Source organism: Plectropomus leopardus, chromosome 16, assembly GCF_008729295.1.
Source record: "Plectropomus leopardus isolate mb chromosome 16, YSFRI_Pleo_2.0, whole genome shotgun sequence".
Taxonomy (NCBI): Eukaryota; Metazoa; Chordata; class Actinopteri; order Perciformes; family Serranidae; genus Plectropomus; species Plectropomus leopardus.
The window spans coordinates 17,304,215-17,323,443 of NC_056478.1; the positions used below are offsets into that span (position 1 = coordinate 17,304,215).

At 41.1% G+C, this 19,229-nt stretch overlaps 1 protein-coding gene across 1 annotated transcript in view; it reads right to left on the reverse strand.

The window, feature by feature from the left end:
- Positions 1-2,064, reverse strand: part of gphnb (gephyrin b) — an 88,765-nt gene extending 86,701 nt beyond the window's left edge. The window contains exons 1-2 of the mRNA XM_042503936.1: positions 1,971-2,064; positions 156-234 (exon numbers count right to left, since the gene is read on the reverse strand). Coding sequence (XP_042359870.1) covers positions 156-234; positions 1,971-2,064 — 173 coding nt within the window. The remainder of the gene's footprint in view (positions 1-155; positions 235-1,970) is intronic.
- Between the last annotated feature and the right edge of the window lie 17,165 nt (positions 2,065-19,229).

Below are 19,229 nucleotides of genomic sequence, written 5' to 3' on the forward strand. Positions count from 1 at the left end.
CACACAGACACAGAGCCTGTTAATATTTTTTTGTGTTGTGGATTAAAGGTTACTTAGAGGACTTAACTCTGGAATAAACGGTTGTGTGCATGAAGGTGTTGCCTGGTGTTTTTCATTTCTGTAGGCTGATGTGTCATGAAAAGGCCAATACTTACAGGGAGGGATCATGGACGAGATCTTTGAGGTTGACGCCACTGCGGTCCTCTGCAAGGTTCCGAAAACAGCTGTCGCTAACTGGAAAAAAAGAGAGAGAGACGGAAGAAAATTCAATAAAGGCTATAACGCAAATTGCCATCGATGCATCACAGGTATTGTCCAAACAGTAAATGATTCTTTCCAATAAATGTGACTATTAGGAGGAAAGACTTAACTAGTTCTCTAAAACCTGAAATGTTTTTCTTCCTAAAAATCCTTTACTCTCATGCCAGCTTGCACTTTGCAATATCAAAAATGACTATTTTCTGATTTTCGAAACTGTGTCATGGTTGGCTACGTGTGATAACTCAAGGTGAGAGACTGAGCTGATCATCAGATGAAGAAAATGACGCATCAGACCACAACAATCTTTCTCTGATCAGATGATGAAAACTAGATGAACAACATCTAAGATGCTTGGATCCAAGCAACATCTCTTAATGTGCTGTTTCTGTATTCCTACTTACATCTTGATCCAAATTTCACACTTGTGGGAAAAAACTGTATCTTCGACTTAAAGGGCTCGTCCATTGTGTCTAAGATATGATGCTCCTACTTGTCAGTTTTGACTGTATTTAGAAGGGCTGGGTATCATTTGAAAAATTATGATACCATTAGCAATACCAGGCACCTTAAAGCCATACTGATACCAAATGTGTGCTTCATTTGCTATCCTTCATGTTGACAGACTGGCATATAGTATTCCATAAAAATTAAAGTAATGTCCAAGGCTTTTATTTGTCTAAATCACTGATCTCAACTGGCCTATATTTGGACTGGCATCCGCTCTCTCATTTCTTTTTCCAAACCATCAAGGCCACACCACAAATCACACTAAATTTCTACATTCAAACAGCAGAAGTAACATCTGTGGCAGAACAAGCATTGCTCATATGTGTTTGAATTAAATGCAGTGTAACTACACCTTTGCTCAAGTCTGCAGGTAGTGCCTCAGAATCATTGAGACTGTAGCGTCACACAACTCAGTCACACAGTAATGGAGTGCCCCAGGGATGACGTTTTTTTCTGTAGGCCAAAGTGAAAGTCAGCCTTACCCTGGCTCCCTCATCAAAAAGTCTATAGGATTTTTCCATTGGATTTTGTATTACTGCAGACCAGGAAACTAGCAGTGCTGAAATACTAACTCACAAAAAACTTCCTTTCATAAAAAAGTTAGGCTATCAAATAAGGGCTCATTCATTTGATCTAGTGCTGACAGACTGTGAGAGAGAGTGAGAGCGAGAGAGTTATGTTTTACAGCACCCGAGGATTACAGCAACTGGCATAACAACACAACACCTCTCTTTACCCTCTTAAAAAAAATATTCACAACTTGGATTTTTTTCTTAAAAAACTATTTTGGTTTTCCTTAACACCTGGCAGATCTTTATGGACTAAATTAATAGAAATAATTGAGGAATGAATACATTCGGACTTTCTAACCACTTCAGAGGGAATTAACATTTCTGTTGTTTACCATGTCGGTAAATCTGAATGAATTACTCTCTTTGAAAGAATCAAATGCAGGTATTGTTAGACTGGAGACGTTTTATTCCACTTGGTATCTGGTAACTTCGGTAGATACCTTAAAGGTGTTTGATACTGATAGCCAGCCCTAGTATTAAGGCAGGTGAGCCTGTATATAAAAATCATGTCACAGTGTCTTTTGAATTTTTTTTTTTTTTTACAATGTTGCAAATCAAGCATGACCACTATGAGAATAAAGGAAACACTGACATCACCTTCACCCTGCACACTTTTTGATCACACCGCACCAATTTGAAGCCACACCTTCATCGTCTCCAACCTCTCCTTACTAAACCACGGCAGCCCCTCGACTGCAGAGCAGGTGCGGGCCACATGAGTCATCACGGTGATCACAGACGGATAGAGTGATGGATAGACTGAGACAGGAAGAAAGACATGGGGAGAGGAAAATGGAAAAAAAAGTGAGAGGAGACAGAAAGAGACAGGCGAGGAGGATGAAGAGAGGGACAAGGTGTTTTGTGATCTGACGGGGCCAAACGTGAACGGACACGCTCGTGTCTTAAAATAGATGCAAAACCAAGCACCACCGGAGGGCGGGATGATGATGGTGGCAGTTGTGGTGCAGTGGATTTAATCCAAAAAAACTTGACGCGCTAGTTGTAGACAAGACTGGAAATGTCATGATGTTACTCCAATGAAGTGCCATGATCCATGAACGAGAGGAGGAGGGGCGGAGGGATGGGGTGAGTGGATGGGTGAAGCAAGAATGGTGTAAAAAAACGAAGTGGGATGGCAAAGAGGGGGGATGTGAGGGGAAGGGATGCAACAGAGCTGGAGGATGGAGGGATGAGAGAGATGAAAATGGGAGATTGGGGTGGAGAAGAGGATGGAAGGGATTTTTAAAAGAGGAGGGGAAGGGGGATGAGGAAAAAAGGAGCGGTGATGGTGGGGCAGCGCTGTGGAGACAGAGGTAAACAGAGGGTGCAGGACGTTGCTCTGGGCTCTGGCAAATAAATGGGAGAGTGCTGACATTTGCACACCGAGCCAGCTCAGAAAAGAGAGGGAGAAACAAGAGAGACAGAGAGACTGCGGGGAGGGAGGGGGGGAGGCGAGATACAGCGAGAGGAAAAAAAAATTGAGGGAGGAGAGAAAAAGGGGAGTAAGCACATGGATATACACCACCCTGGCTTTAGAGGGGCACTGCTGCATAAGTGCATGTGTGTATTTGCGTGTATGTGTGTGAAGAGGGAACTTCCTTCAAGACTGCAGTATTCCTTACACACACACACTCTCTCTCTCTCTCACGCACACACACACACACACACACACACACACACACACACACACACACACACACACAGAGCCCTCCTCAGTCTTTCTCTCCCAGCTACCCCTTGATCTAAAAATAGCCGTTCCACTCTCCTACAAGAGGCAGCAACCATTCTGAACCAATCAACACGCTCTGTCAAAGGCATCGGTACCCACCACCCCTCTATGTGTGTGCGTGTGTGTGTGTGTGTGTGTGTGTGTGTGTGTGTGTGTGTGTGTGTTTGTGTGCTCACATGTGTGTGTGCATGTGTGCAAAAAGGGGAACTCCTGAGTGAAGGTAATAAAACTGCCCCTCCCAGCTGCACCGGGTGAGCAGAAATGGTGGGAAAGTGATCCCCTCTGCAAAACAATAGCACCGAAAAGAATCCGAAAGCAAGAGAGGAGAAAAAGGAGGGGGACAAAAAAAAGAGGGAGAGAAGGAGTGGAAGAGAGGGAGATCTGGCTGCAGTTGAAACAGGCTTCAAAGGAATATTAATGTGATCCTGTGCAAGAGCTGAAGACAGGGGGAAGAGACGGGGGGAAGAGGGAGGGAGGATGGAGGAAGAGGAGCGAGAGGGGAGGGGAAAAAGGTGCACAAAAATTCATGACGTTTGCTCCCTCCTGCCTCCCCGAGCTCCGCCCATGCACCTTTCTTCAGGTAAATCTGCAGCTTAGCTTTGTCCTCAAATATCGCCGTGCACTGCAGCATCTCTGGTGTCCGACCCTAAACCCACAATTTGGGAGAAACCACGGATTTAGTCATCACAGCAGACGTCCACTTTGCTTCCTGCCCTCCCACTAGTTCAGAGTCAAACCTGATCCCTGAGCAGCCACTCAAGTCCAACGTCATATTCAAAGTGAAGACGTAATGCAGTGACCCCGTTCCACCCCAGAGGGTGCTATTCCCCATGGTTCATACAGTACAGAGTAAGCTAAAGGTCAATGCTTCTACATGGCTGGACAACCACCAGAGGACAGACAACTAAGGGCAGACAGACAGTTGTCAGAGCTGAGACCGGTTCATACTATCTGAACATCATCCTGTTATTCTGGGGTCAAACAATTAAAGAAGTATTTCACAGATACAAAGAGAGTCCTTACATAAAACTAAGCCATCTGTGCAGTAGAAAGTAAAAGTAAAAATGAAAATACTTTTGAAATTGATGCTACATGACCAGAGAAAACAGAGAAAAATTAGGTTTTTGCTCAAAAGGTGGAAAATCTACAACTACCAGAATGCATCATGCCTCACCAGACGCTCAGCTGTATACTTTTTGTCCGCACTGCTGGCGGCACCGCTGGTGGAAAATGGGGACGTGCAGCCTGTAGTTCAAGCAACAGCTTGAGAGCCGGTAAAAGCCAGGATATGTAGGCACTGGTTAGATTCATAGCTGGTTGAAAATCAGCAAAATGTCCCTTTAAAGGGGATCCATGATGCTCATTTTCAGGGTTCATGCTTGTATTTTAGGTTTCTACTCGAACATGTTTACATGTTTAATGTTCAAAAACAACTGCTTTTTCTCATACCCTCTGTGCTTGGACACCTGTCTTCATCATCTGTCTAAAATGCTTTTTTCAAGTGCCTGTCTCCTTAAGCCCCCGTCACAAAGAAGCCCAGTCTGCTCTGATTGGGCAACATTTCTGGGCCTTCCATTATCTGCACACTCTGCACCGTTATTGCAGCTGGGGAATGAATGTAAAGGAGTATAATTTTACTGAGAAATAATCATGAAGAAAAACCTCTGAACCAAAACTGGTCATGCTTCAGGAGGAATATGGTACAAAATCATGGAAATATTAACAATACCGGCGACCAAAATTACGTTTCGCTGATGTTAATATGTAGCTACATGTTTTTTTGTCTCTGGGGATGTATTTCAGTTTTTGTCCTCTTCTTTTCGTGTTTTTTTCTTTTTCGCCTTCTTTTGTGTGCGTTAATTAATTAATAAGATGTGGTCGAAAGCTCCAGAAAAACACCATCAGTAGGTGGATAGTTTTTGTCCAAACTTATGTTTTCAAGGTCAAAAATGAACCCGCTCTGAATAACAATTACCATGCGCTTTCCAAAATCAATGCTGCGAGGAGCCCTGGTATAAATCTAAAAAAACAAACTGAAATAACTACAGTATTGAAAATCAAATAAAGAAAACATAATAACAGTACGCAAAATACCTGAGAACAAATAGAAAAACTGTGATTTTACATGCTTGAGATGAAGTATCTTGACATCTTAAACCACACTGTATTCATCCATATAGGCATCTCTGTAATTGTAATAATTTTTCAATTTGTTATCTATTTTCTGGTGCCTGTGCCCGTATCGACTCCTATCATCTCATATTTGCCTCCACCTGTGAGTGTGTGAGTGCAGAAGCCTGGATGTCCCCGGGCTACAGCAGTGGGAGGAGAGCAGGAGGCCTGTACTTCAGAAGCATTACGCAGGGCAACACCACTCACACGTGGGATCTAGACGTGCACACCCAAACACAAACACTTGTGCGCACTCCTTAAGGGTTAATCGCTAAGCCATAGCAGAGCAGGAGAGATCAGGACACAGGGGAAGACATCAAGAGACCAAAGAAAGCTGATCAGGGAGGAAAAACTGTCAATATCAAGCGAAAATACAAGGAAAACCACAGAGGGAATTATTGCTTAAAGAAGAAAAGACGAATGGAACAATATAAATATTATTAAAGATTATTAAACATTAATATTAAAGATTTTTGGTTCCCTCTGGATAGTCATGCGACAAACATATGATAATCTTAAAGAATATTGCTGTACATACTGAAAAGCATATAAAGGAGTTAACATGAGCACAACATTAAAAATCAACTTTAACACATCAATGGCACAGTAATATTTATCCCAAAAAAATCTTATGGTACAACACTGACGGGGACTATTTCCGCTGCAAAATTAGTACTGTTAATTTTGAAACTTCAAGTAAGTTTTGCTGTTAATTCTTGCATTTACTTTTTAAGGTTTTGAATGACTTGCACTTATAATGGAGAATTTCCACAGAGTGGCACTGCCTGTTTTACTTAAGAAAAGGATTGGAATATTTACTTCACTGGAAAATGTGACACAATTATGCAGAAATTTCTCTCATCTAACTTCCAAGAACTAAATATGTTGTTGTCAAGAAGTGGGACTTTGGCATCAGAATGAAATTATTCCACTTTATTTGGTAAAGTTAAAAGAATTAAAGTAACTAGACTACAGGTAGGTCCGTTAGCAAGCGGGTTAGCCTTTTGTATGATACAGGCTGATGTCAGAGAACCTCTACTTCAATCCACAACAACCTGTTTTACACCATAAGAGAGCAAGAGTCAAATAAAATCATAGCTAGCTGGTTGTGTGAAGACGTCAAAACAAAAAAAACCTGTTGTGTGATAATTTGTGATATAGCTTTGTTAGCGAGATTACCGCCTAAAGGTTGACAGTTAAAAATAAATGCACCTCAGCATTATTTTTTAGTAACAGGAAATGATGCAATGTGTGCCAACAAATTTTAAATTGAAACGATCCCACCAATCAAACAAAAATAGAGAAAAATAGATTTTTTTTAGTTTTCAAAGATCATTCAATAGCTGTTTCACCAACATTGCCTGCTGTTAATAGCTCATCCTCTTTGTATTTCAGTATAAGACACTGACAGCACACTTCTATTGCCTATGCATACTGACATTGTGTTTAAATTTGCACGCTAACATACTACAAATAATACTCAGGCTGCATGTACTGCATGGCACATATTAACTGAATGGTTAAGAATGCCGTATACTCAGGCATTACATCTTCTCTGCATCACAAGTTACCTGTCTGAGCGATATTTTCTACATATGTGAACCCCTGCGCTTTTCCTCTTCATTTTTTTTTTTTAATGTTACCATGTCTGTAATTATTTTATCCATGGGTTAATTATTCAACCTGTTTGCCCAGCAGTCCATCATAGACCAGGCCGGCATCCTGTCATCCCCAATGCTGCACCCCCTTTTGGGGAAAAGAATCTCCACATCAGGAGAGAAAAAGGAAAGTGCAAAAAAGCTGTGGTGGTTAAATCAGCTTCCACACTGAGATTTGGAGAATGTAAAATACGTGAATATTCACTGTCAGTGTGGTAAATGATGCTGGTGACAGTCACTACTGATGGATAGCCAACGTTAGCTTGAGTGGGAGGCTGTTGCAGTACAGTCAGACAGTACAGCAGCGTCAGACTGTCGTCTCCAACCAAATGACTGCCTTTTAGATCCAACATTTGGCTATTAACAGGCTGGTTATTTACACACAACATCATGCCTGGTGATTCAATTAGATGTCCACATAAGCAGTATCAGGCCACTGTGATGGGTCATTGAACCACTCGCATGGGGAAGACTGAAGGGACATGACGGCAATGAACCTTCATTTGTGAAAGTATCCTGAGTGCTCAGGTTCAGGCAAGGTCACATGACAATAATGAGACTTGTTCATAAAACCAATGTTGTCATATAAGAAAGAAATAACACCTTGTTATTTTCTGGGAGTATCTGTACTTTACTTGAGTATTCATATTTCTGGTTACTTCACTTTTTCTCCGTCCCCTAAGCACTTTAGTTAGTTAGAGCAAAATATTGACAAATTAAGCAATAGCTGGTAAGGAGAAAAAAATGCTTTTTTTTTCTTTAAATCCTTTAAGTTGTGAGGAAGACCCTGTTTTTCTTCCATTTTAAAGTGGTCTATGTTATGAGGAAATATACTTAGTTATCCTCTGATCGCTTTCTTTTTTATTGCAAGAATTTTACTCAGCATTCACTTTCAATACTTAGTTTCATTTAATATCAAGAAAACATTTTTGATAATTAAGTACAGAAAATATCAGACACTTTAAGATGACGTTCTAATATATGACTTTAACTTCTACTTAAGTAATTTCCTGGTAAGATATCTGTACTTTTACTCAAGTATGGCATTCAAGTACTTCATCCACCACTGCATGACACCGATGTTTGTATAACAAAAAATAAATGCATGCAAACTTCTCAAAATTACAATCCAAACACATGTCAAACTGCACTAACATCTATAAGATTTTCTGCTTTCTACCTCCCTAAAAGGGGCATGACCTTGATATGTGTGTGTGCCGTTCTGGTTTATTGGACAGTCTGAAGAGCTGCATGTATTTTGGGGTGGGTGTGCTCTGGTCTCAAAAACAGCAACTCTTGCTAATCTAGCATACATCCAGGCATTTCACGCATACACAAAATCGCCATACTATGCAGCTGAATCGCACTACATACTCAATCTTACATCATACTGAGTTTGAATAGCATGTTAGTATGTCAATGTGAACACAGCCTGACTTTTTGATCATCCTTAATTTTGACACTTCTTCATACAAACACATGATGCAGTCTGTAGAACAAGTAATGCGGATGCAGTTTGTAGTTAGGTTAGGTATCTTTTTCTGATACAGATACTCTATGTTAGCTAGCAGGCTAAGTGCTGTCAGTCTGTTAGCCAGCAGCAGATTCATAAACTGCTACTATGTTCCACTCAATCATTTCCAGAACATAAAGCAGTCGGCGCTCATTATCTCCCTGGGATCCCACACTAATGGGGTTTTCCCTTATAGCAGGTCTTCTCGCAGACACATCTTACATGCACAGTGCGCGTGTCCATGCATTTACACACATCAGGAAATGTCACACAACAAATACAGACTCACACTTTTATCAGGTATATGAACACACTTACACACACACACACACACACACACACACACACACACACACAGTCTTGGACACCTTGCCATGGATCAGCAATTTTACACACCACGCACTACAAATCACAGTGCAAGACACATCGCTTAAAGTTGCTTGTGCCAAAGTCTGCTTCCACTCCAATTATGACAGTGTGTATACATCATCACGGCACTATAGCCTGCTGCTTTTAAAGGGATACTTCTCCAATTTTCAGCAAGCTTTCAACCCAGCGACACTCTGCCAAATGACGTATTTGTGACACCCGTCAGAGTTTAGCAGGCTCTTGGCTGCTGCTTAAACTACAGCTTGTATTTCCACCATCCATAGAGGAGTACAGAACAGTGATACTCAACCCCCCCCCCCAACCAGTTTTTAGTTCACAATGAAAATAAGTAAGAAAGTGCCAGGAGGGGATCCCCCAGACCCTGAATATCCACAATTGCTACAAACACCCCTGCATACATCTGACTTGTACAGGGATGCTACGTCTGGCCCCTGGGCTCCTGGATCCCTGGTATAAAAGCAAATATAGAGACAGGCTGCCTCTCTTTCATTTTTTCTCTCTCTATCTCTCTGACTGAAATCGGATCAAATGGTAAAACTAGATAGTATTGATCAAATATAAATTTAAGATTATGTCACTGCACTGCCTCTCTTAAGAAGTTTTCTGAAACACTTTTAAATGCTTTGTGTAGATGTAAAAGCAAGAGTTTGTGAACAGGAAGTGGGTGCCATACTGCTTCCTATATAGTGAAAACAACTATGTAGTGAAGACCAAAAAAACAAAAAACCCCAGATCAAACAGTAAAACTAAGCAGCACTCATCAAATATAAATCAAATTCTGTTACTACTACTACTACGTGCCTCCTTGGCATTTATGTCTGCTAACAAGCAAAACAGAAATACCAAAAAGCTGCTTTGTGTCGAGACACACTACTAACATGTTAAATAATCCATAACTAAGATTTTAAATGCTGCTGAATAGAAAAACTGAACTTTAAAGCAGTAAGATGTGAGGCGTAAGAATGAAGATAGTGTGAAGCAGTCGGATCCTGACACTCAGTAAGCCGATATGCACCAAGTATTTTGCTCATTTGGCAAGACAAACTGCTCAGGTCGAAGCTTATTAAGCTATGTAAATGTCTGGTTGTGATCTTTGTTAGCTTAACTAATGATCTTATGATTCGATTAAATAGTTGCCAATATCAAAGTATGTCACTCAGCCATTCAGTAGAATACGTTCTTCAAGATTAGAAAGGTAAGGGGAAGGAATACTGAGATAAAATGACAATATTCAGTTTGTCAACGTAATATTTCTTCTCTGCGAGATATTACGTGCAAAAATAATTCTTTGCCATGCTGATATATAATATTTTTAGCTTGCTATTTGCATATTGGGGCGCCTTTTGCCCCCCACGCCCCCTGTCAGAGTGTGACTTGTTCTCTGTCTCCATTATGTCACACGGTCGCATTACTATACTTACCAGCAGGAGAGTTTATTGGTCTGGTATGGCGCAGTGCATTCTGGTAGTTGTAGGTTTTCTACCTCTTGAACAAAAGTGAATGCCACAATCTTTTTTCTCTGTTTTGTCTGCGTCTTTCTACTGCAGAGACGGCCTAGTTTTATGCGAGGACCTTTTTTATATCTGTGAAATACTTCTTTAAAGGAAAAAATATAGGTGTGATTGGATGTTTTGGATACAAATATTCATTAACGCACTTTGCAAACAAAATTGCTCAATTCATTTTGTTCAAAAATCAGTGAATACATAAATACATGTGCAGGAAAAATGTGCAAATCCACAAGTGGAGCTGGATAACAGTGCGTCGCCTTCTCCGTCTGAACAGCCCACTTGGCATCTCTATTGTTTCCTGTTCTTTACCAGCTAACAGCAGTGCCAATGGCCCTCCAGCCCTGGAGAAGCTACTATGGAGGTCAAACACTGGATTGGGCTGACATCTGCTGGTGGGAGGGACAACACCTCTGCACGCCAATAAGCCTCAACCAAAGTGATATCACTGTCTCCTGTCTCCTATTTTACTGGCTTGTTCTGTGTCAAATGGAAACACTGGGCCCCAGGCCTCAGATTAAATGGGCTTAATGATGAATAGAGGTATGGACCCGCCTCCAGATTGTAATGGGGTGGAGTAGACATCTGACTAGGGGGCTTTCGGTACTACAACCCCCACCTAGCCAGAAGAGGAGAGGAGCTGTGGTGCACAAATACCAGCATCTTCATTCCATGGCAGGGTAAATTTCCAAATTAATAAAGGCTTCACGGTGCTGGGTAAAATATAGTAACAGCAATAACAGCAGATAACCTAATCTAATATAAGCCCACTGTATCTTAGCAACCTTGTTAATTCTGAGAGGAGCAGTGGGGTAAGCAGCAGAAGCACAACATCCATCATCAAAGACACACCCACCAGCAACACACACACACACACACACACACCCCAATTACTCACAAACTCTCAAACCCACGACATCACGCACATGCACATGCTATCTTACCATTAGCTGCTATCTCAATCACACTGTGATGCAGATGAATGCATGCACATGTGCGGGCTACACACTCAGGCACATACACACAGATCCTCAGGCTTACTGTAAGCAGCCAGGAGAATGGAGGGGGTGTGGAGCGGAACAATGGGATCCTAATCGTCGGGCTGCATTTCAAAGCCTCTCCCCTCTACAACACTGTTTCTAGATAAGATTTGAAAATGCTATTTATATCCGCGGGGAAAGGAGCCAACCAGCAGCTTGATTTTCATTTATTTGAAGTCAGATCTAAATTGGGGTGGAGTTACATAATGCGAGGAGTGCGACACTCCACCTGCTACTGCCGAGCAAGCCACTGAAGAACACTACGGAGGGAAGCGGCCCAAAAATGCACCGGGCCCACGCTAATACTGCAGCTAATAATTACTCCATCGGCTTAATAACCATCGCTTACTACACCAAAGGAACCCGGCTCATCCGTGTGGGTACAGCAGTGGGCCGATCTGCATCTCAAATCCAAACCTACTCCAGTGTAGCCAGGCCAAAATCCGGCAACCGTGCTGAGCCAAGGACAAAACAACACAGCAAAACATGGCCCAGTCCCCCCACGCACCAGATGTGCAGAGAAAGAAAGACAGAGAGGAAGAGACAGCTCTGTTCTTCACAGCTGTGTCCCAGGCAGGCAGGGCCCAGTCCTGGCCCTGGCTCCCACAACTCTCTCCCCCTTCCCTGTCTCCCCGGAGAGGACAGGCAGCTCCATCCCAGGCTGAGGAGTGAGGAGGAGAGGTGGTAGGATGGACATGTGGAGTTGTGGGAGGGTGAGCAGGAGCCTGACAGGATTAAGAGAGCAATTCAAGCTGGATGAGAGGAGGGGGAACAGGGAGGAGAGAGGGGAGCAGTGGTGGGAATACTCTGAGAGCAAAGAGGGAGGGCAGAAGAAGAAAGCAGGATGGGGGCGAGAGAGAGTAGTAAAATGGGGAAATGACTGGTAGGGGGAGGCTAGCAGAAGAAAGAAGCAGGGAGATAATGAAAAAGACGAGGTTAAAACCTAGTATATGGCTAAACCGTGTACAGTGATTCCCAGCCTTTTTTCTTCAGGGACTTCTTTAGTATCATTGATGACCCCTGCATAACTGATATATTTCAGGGATATTTTATATTATATTTCATTCATATCAGTAACTGTAGAGAACAGCTGATAAACAGCAATTAATACATTCATTAATGCCTTATGCATTAATCGCCGGCCAATGTTTCTGTCTTTAAGAGGCTGTACTGGTATGAGTTTTCAAGCTACACTGATGATAGTATATCATCTGAAACTAGAGGACCTGAGTCCAGTGGCATCAACCATGTCATGCTAGCTTGTCAGTAAGGGGGCTGAATAACGCTCCAAAGTTAGGCTAAGCTAAATCTGGCGATGGAAAAACGGTATGGCCATTTCACAGGGGTCCCTTGACCTCTGGCCTCGATATATCTAAATGAAAATGGATTCAATGTTTACTCATGAGTCTCCCCATTACATGTCCACTCTATGCTCGTCACATGCAGTTTTTTGCTTTGTCATTTGTCATCGGATTCCAAATCAAGACAAACTGCTAAGAAGTACCTCACCTTATCATTATGGACTTCCTAACAGTTTTGTAATGCAAAATAATATCATTGACAGCCCTCCTGTAAACAAAAACCCACATGCCTAACTGCAGGAAGTTAGTGTTAGATTATGACGCATTTCGAGCAGATTATTTATTGTGAATATTGTAGCAGAGGTGAGTTTTTCTGATACTCGTTAAAACTTTTTATAGCATTCTCTGTATTATTTACTTTAAAAAAAAATCAATTGTTCTTTAAAGGCTTCTTTTTTGAGAAATACCTTGAGAATGTCGTGATAGTTCGTGAACTGTCCTATCATCGCCGATTACTGAACGGAGAATTCTGTCATTGTGGTGCCACCCTCTCTGACACTGTAACATGTAATATTCACTTCAGTTTCAATCCGTGTCTTATTTTCTTCTCTATAACAATAGTGCCACACGTTTTGATATTGTAACACATATTAGTCAATAACATCTAAATAAATATAAGGCTTGTGTCTTAGAGACAGGGCTGTTCCTCAAACAAACTGAAGAGGTGATCTTCTCTCTCCTCCGTCCCAAACTGCCATATCGACTGCTGATAGCTAGTTAGCCATCTAGCTTGCCATTTCCACCATCCTCCCATGTTACACGGGCTACAGAGAATGAGGAATACAGTAATACGGGACTGTCAGCGTCCAGGGCTCTTTCATCGCCTATTTATTTCAGAACAACAACAACCAATGGGGAAACAACAACATCACACACATCAGTCACTCTGACCAATGCTGCAACTTCATCACTCACTCACCACAAACGAACAAAAGAACAAAAAAAACAATCACTTTCACCTCTATAAGGCTGGCCGCGCAGACTACGGTCCAGCCAAAATCATGAAGTGGGGAATGACTGTGAAAGGAAGTGGCAATTAATCTATTGAGGGGCGAGTAGATTTTGGAATCCACCAGCCACAGTGGCAAGTGGACAAAAAAGTAAGTTTCCAACACTAGATAACGCTTTAGTTATGCAACTTTAATTAGTTGAAATTGGTCATTTGCCCTGGTTTTGGCTATTGTCAGACTGTCCCATTAAAGTGGGAGGAATCTAATATTTTGGTTTGAAATTTAGAAATCATATTTCAGAAATTGTGGTACATTACACTTCCATTACAGGAAAGACTTGATGTTTTCTGCAGTTGTGTGGAAAAGATATGTGCGTATATCATTATCAGCATTTTGTAACTTTCTTTTATTTTTTATTTTTAAACTTTTATTTTCTTTCCCCGCTTCAAAAAGCAAGCAAAGTCAACACAATTTTTTTAAAATTATTTTTTGGGCTTTTATTGCCTTCAATGGACAGGACAGTTGGAGCATGAAAGGGGGAGTGAGAGAGGGGGGCGACATGCAGCAAAGGGCCGAGGCCGGACTCGACCCTGCAGCCGCTGCAGCGAGGATACAACCTCTGAATATGGGGCGCCGCTCTATCCAATCAGATATCAATTGGATATTAATGTAGATACTACTATCAGGTGTAAATGTAATCAGTTAATCATATCTAGTGCATAAAATCTGGATATTTTTCTTCAATGTGTAAAGGGGGACACAGAAGTGAAAATATACGGCAGCAACATTAAGACCCCACTGCACCTGATATTAACATGTGATCTGTATCTTGATGTTATCTGGTTAATAGTATCTCATCACGGGTCCTCTGATTTATAGAATTAATAAGTATTATCGTTATCTCAATGGAGGTGTAAAGGTGTAAATGGACTCTAAGACACAAAAACACAGACTTCAAATAGGCATGTGGACTCATACTGGGAGGTGAGCGTCTCACTGTTACTGACATGATCAGTCAGTTAGTCAGTCTGACAGGAAATTCATTTGCTACAAAGTCCAATAAATGGTTAATAATTTTTAAGTCGATTAAAAAGAAAAATGCAAACATTTAGTGGTTCCTGCTTCACAGAGAGCAAGACTGTCCTCAGGACACACTCCCACCTGGACACAGCTCCGTGCAACCACTGTCTCGTTTTTCGACCAGTGCCCTTGAGCAATGCCACTTTTCTGTTTCACATTTCTCTGTTTTACATTATTGTTAAATTATATCTTTGGGTGTTGGCTTGTTGGTGGACATGACTTTTGGCTCCACAGGTCTTAACATTTGATCAACTGATGATCAGTTGATTAATCAAAAAGTAGTAGATTGATGAACTGGACTTCCCGCACCGCCTGTTTTTTGCAGGTCTACCCATGTTTTAAGAAAAAAACCCACATGCACTAATTCTGGTGGAAAAGGGTACATCACTCCAATTCATATCAAAAATGCTTGTGTTTTTTTGATTTTTTATTCACTGTTGAGGCATGTGAGAAGTTTCCTTCACAAATTCAATGTAAATCGGAGTGAGTTATTGATATAATAATGATAATTTTGTGGGTGAAGTGCTTCTTTATTTGCAGACATCATAAAAATAGGTAGAAAGATTGCACTGATCCTGACTGTTCACCCTGGCACCAGAGGCCTGCTACTATTGTCATTTTCCACAAGAATACATCAAAACAAAAGAGGCCGAATCTCAACACCACGGTCAGCAACCATCACAAAACACGCCCACCCGCAATCAACACAGCAATCACCAACATTCAAAGCAGAAAATAGTGTTTTCACCTTCTCTAGACATGAACTAAACTTCACCATGATGCAGTGCGTGTCCAAAAACTATCTACAGTCTGTTTTTTCAGGATCTACCTAAGTCAACCCACTCTCAGTCACTTCTCACACTCTGCATAGCACTCACCTGAACCTCTCTTTATCATCCAAATATCAGTGAAAAGCCCGAGACTGCAGCACCCAACAGCCTGCAGCTCTCCACAAAGGCCTCTCGTATTGATGTTTTATTAACACGGCCATAAATATTGAAAAGACACTTACTAATGAAGCCACAGCAAAAAAGTTCCAGAGACAATTTACAGCGCCAGGGAATATAGGGACCTTGAATATGGCACCCTACACCACCCGTTCTACTTTCCCTCTCCTTTATCTCATTTCCCATGCCATGACTGGATGCCCCCGCAGCTTAAACATCACACCCCACCCGTACACACACATTTCCCCTTCAACCGCCCCCATCTTCTTCCTCTTCTTTGTTTTTCTTGCTCAATGAAATCAATGGATTGGAGGGGCTTGACGATCCGCCACACCCCTTGTGAATATTAATCATAAATCACAGGCTCGGTATAATGAGGCTTGTTTCTAATGACAACAGGCGTGATGAATGTGTCTGTGGCTCCGTGTGGCATTATCATATAGCCAGGCAGGAGTGTGCATGTAGTATGTGAAGGCTGGGTGTGCGCCTGTGTGTGTGCGTGCGTGTGTGTGTGTGTGTGTGTGTGTGTGTGTGTGTGTGTGTGTGTGTGTGTGTGGGGCTGTGGATGGATGAGATATCACAGCATTTTTCCCCATGTAGCATGACATTTCGATGGCAGAGGGCCCACGGCAAGCCAGCTCTCCGTGGCATTTCCAACAGCTGTTTACACACACATACACAGAAAGTTAATGTGCACTGTGTGTTTTCTGAACACATGAGTGCATGTGCTGTATATGCAGCGCATGAGTGCAGCCACTCATATGATGCAGTTTACTACAGTATAAAAACCAGAGTAGATGTGTCTGTCAGTGCAAGATAGAAACAATCCTAGAAGTAGTGTTTGATTAATGGTACACTTTATAGTTGAACAAGCACTCAGTGGTGAGAAAAAGAACTGTTTATAAGGGCATGTATCACACTCTATACAGAATAAGATAATGTATTTCCTTAGATGTATGAATGCAATCACCCCAGCATATCTGTGATAAATTAGATTTTGCTTGTGGTTCTGAACATACAAATTACGAAAAGTACACGATGGTAAATAAAATGTCATACATCGACATATTTGAGCTATGTTACTTCTGAAAATAAGTTTGCCATTATATTACATTATATGGAGGGTTATCCATGGAGGCTTAGTCTAACAATTTCAACAAAATTTTCTAAAACTTTCAGTGATTTTTCACTAATTCCATGACTTTTCCAGGCCTTGAAAATGTGATTTTGACATTCCGTCATTTTACTATGACCGTGGGAACCCTGCTTTTACTATTTAAAAGTAACTTTTGTTTTAAATTAATAAAACTCAAATATCTGTATTCGCCTTTTATTCGCTGACAAGCCCGAAAAACAACTGTTCCGAATTAAAGGGGGTCTATTATGCTCATTTCCAGGTTCATACTTTTATTTTTTTTACCAGAACACCTGGATTCACCCTCTGTCCGAAATGCTGCATTTTAGTGCCTGTCTCTTTAAGCTCACCTCCCGAAAAAGCTCAGTCCTCTCTGACTGGTTAGTGTTTATGGGTCTTCTGCATTTCCATGTCTCTGCACTGTCATTGCAGCCAGGGAATGACAGTAACAGAGAATAGTGGCACTTTCTACTTTAGAAAAATCCCCTTTTAAACACAACCGCACATGTTACAGCAGGAATATGATCCATAATTGGGGAGATATTGACAACAGCAACCAAGATTACACGTTTCCCTGATGTTGGCGTGTAGCCTCATGTAGCGGTGCAGCCAGAGAATAACAGTCCTCAGTTAAAAATCACCAATACAAACCTCTAAACATTACTGGACATGTTCCAGTATGAATATGATACAAAATCAGAGAGAAATTAACAACAACTGCAACCAAGATTACATGTTGGTGTTATGTAGTAGATCAGTCTGTGGGGACTTTGCATGGGAACCGAACGGTCGTCAGTCCAAGTCCCCGTACAGACCAAATGTGGAGTGTGGACTGGCAGCTGGAGAGCTGCCATGGGTAAAAAGCCCTCCTTTTGAAAATAACTAAAATAAAGGTGAGCTTTTTCATCCAGCTGCATTTTTCCCCCAATATTGTATATAGGCAAATGTTCAGGGTATGACAATCTTCAACTTTCATATCACAGTATACCTTAAAACCAGTATCGCCGCAACCCTAATGGGCTACATAACGCAAACATTTGCAGTAGTGTGCCTGGAGCAGATGACCATATAAAGACATCTGTCACCATCTGATGTCAGCTTTATGCCGAAGTAGAATAAAATGTTGGAAACAGAGTATTTAGAACGGTCTGAGTCCTGAGTTTTTTTTATCACAAGGGTTACTTTTCCACACGTTTACCTCATTTTATATATATATATATATATATATATATATATATATATATATATATATATATATATGAATAACAGAAAGTAAGGGAAAACATTACATGTCCTCTTAAAAAATCACAACTGTCGCTACAACCTATAAATAAGATGAAGAGAAGAAAGTAAGAAATGCTGATTAAATGTATTTGACACATAAAAATAATAGATGTCACATAAAAAAACATCAGTTTTTAAGAAGCCACTTCCCGTAAGTATTAGGTTGAGAAGCATAAAATATGATTTAGATTTGTTTGTCCCGGTGGGGATATTTGTTTTCACAGCTCAAATACATACAGATACACAAAGTAACACATTTAAAAACATCCAGATAGAAAAATACAGACATACAAATGGCAACATACAGATCGACTGTATACAAAATCTTTATGTATACGATCATTCAGTCATTTTAAGCTCATAACAGTGTCAGCGAGGCAGATTGTTCAGAGCATTTTTGCAGAAGGACCAAAACTGTGAACTCTTCTCAGGTTTATTATTATTTATCAGGTATTGGTTTAGGAGGTGATCAGTGTCATTTGATATTATGAGTGCTAGGTGTGTGATGGCTTTGAGGATCATATCTGATAGAAGTTTTTTTTTGTTGTAGATGGTTAACATGGTGAGGACGCAGGAGGAACAGTAGAGCAAGATGTGTTAAATTCTGCTTTTGTAAAGCAACAAGTAGCGAACAGTGATATGATACACATAAAGCTCTAACCAGAGTCCCCTGCATTTGACGTAACAGGATAATTAAGAGTCATCAATCAGTTAGTCTTGTTGCACCACAAAAACACACAACCTACCGATGCACATTAAGTGGTATTGCTTTACACTCAGACACCAGCATGCAGAGGGCACATGAACCAAAACACAGAAAAGAAAAACAAATATGAAACTTAATCAGCTTTAGCAAATATAATGTACATACTTGATTTCTTTATCACTTTTGGCTAAGACCCAGAAACAACAAACATTTAAGAACTAGTGGCAACAAAGGTGTCACAAACCTGTGTCTCAGCCAAAAAAGTTGCACTTGAATACACATGCAAAGACTACAGCCAACGGCCAAGTTGCACAGATTTCTGTGCTTGCATGAGAGAAAATAACTCTCAATATTAGCAGGTGGCAGTCGTTTTTAAATAAAGGGAAACCGGAAGGCTTTTAGTTCTGCAGCGACAC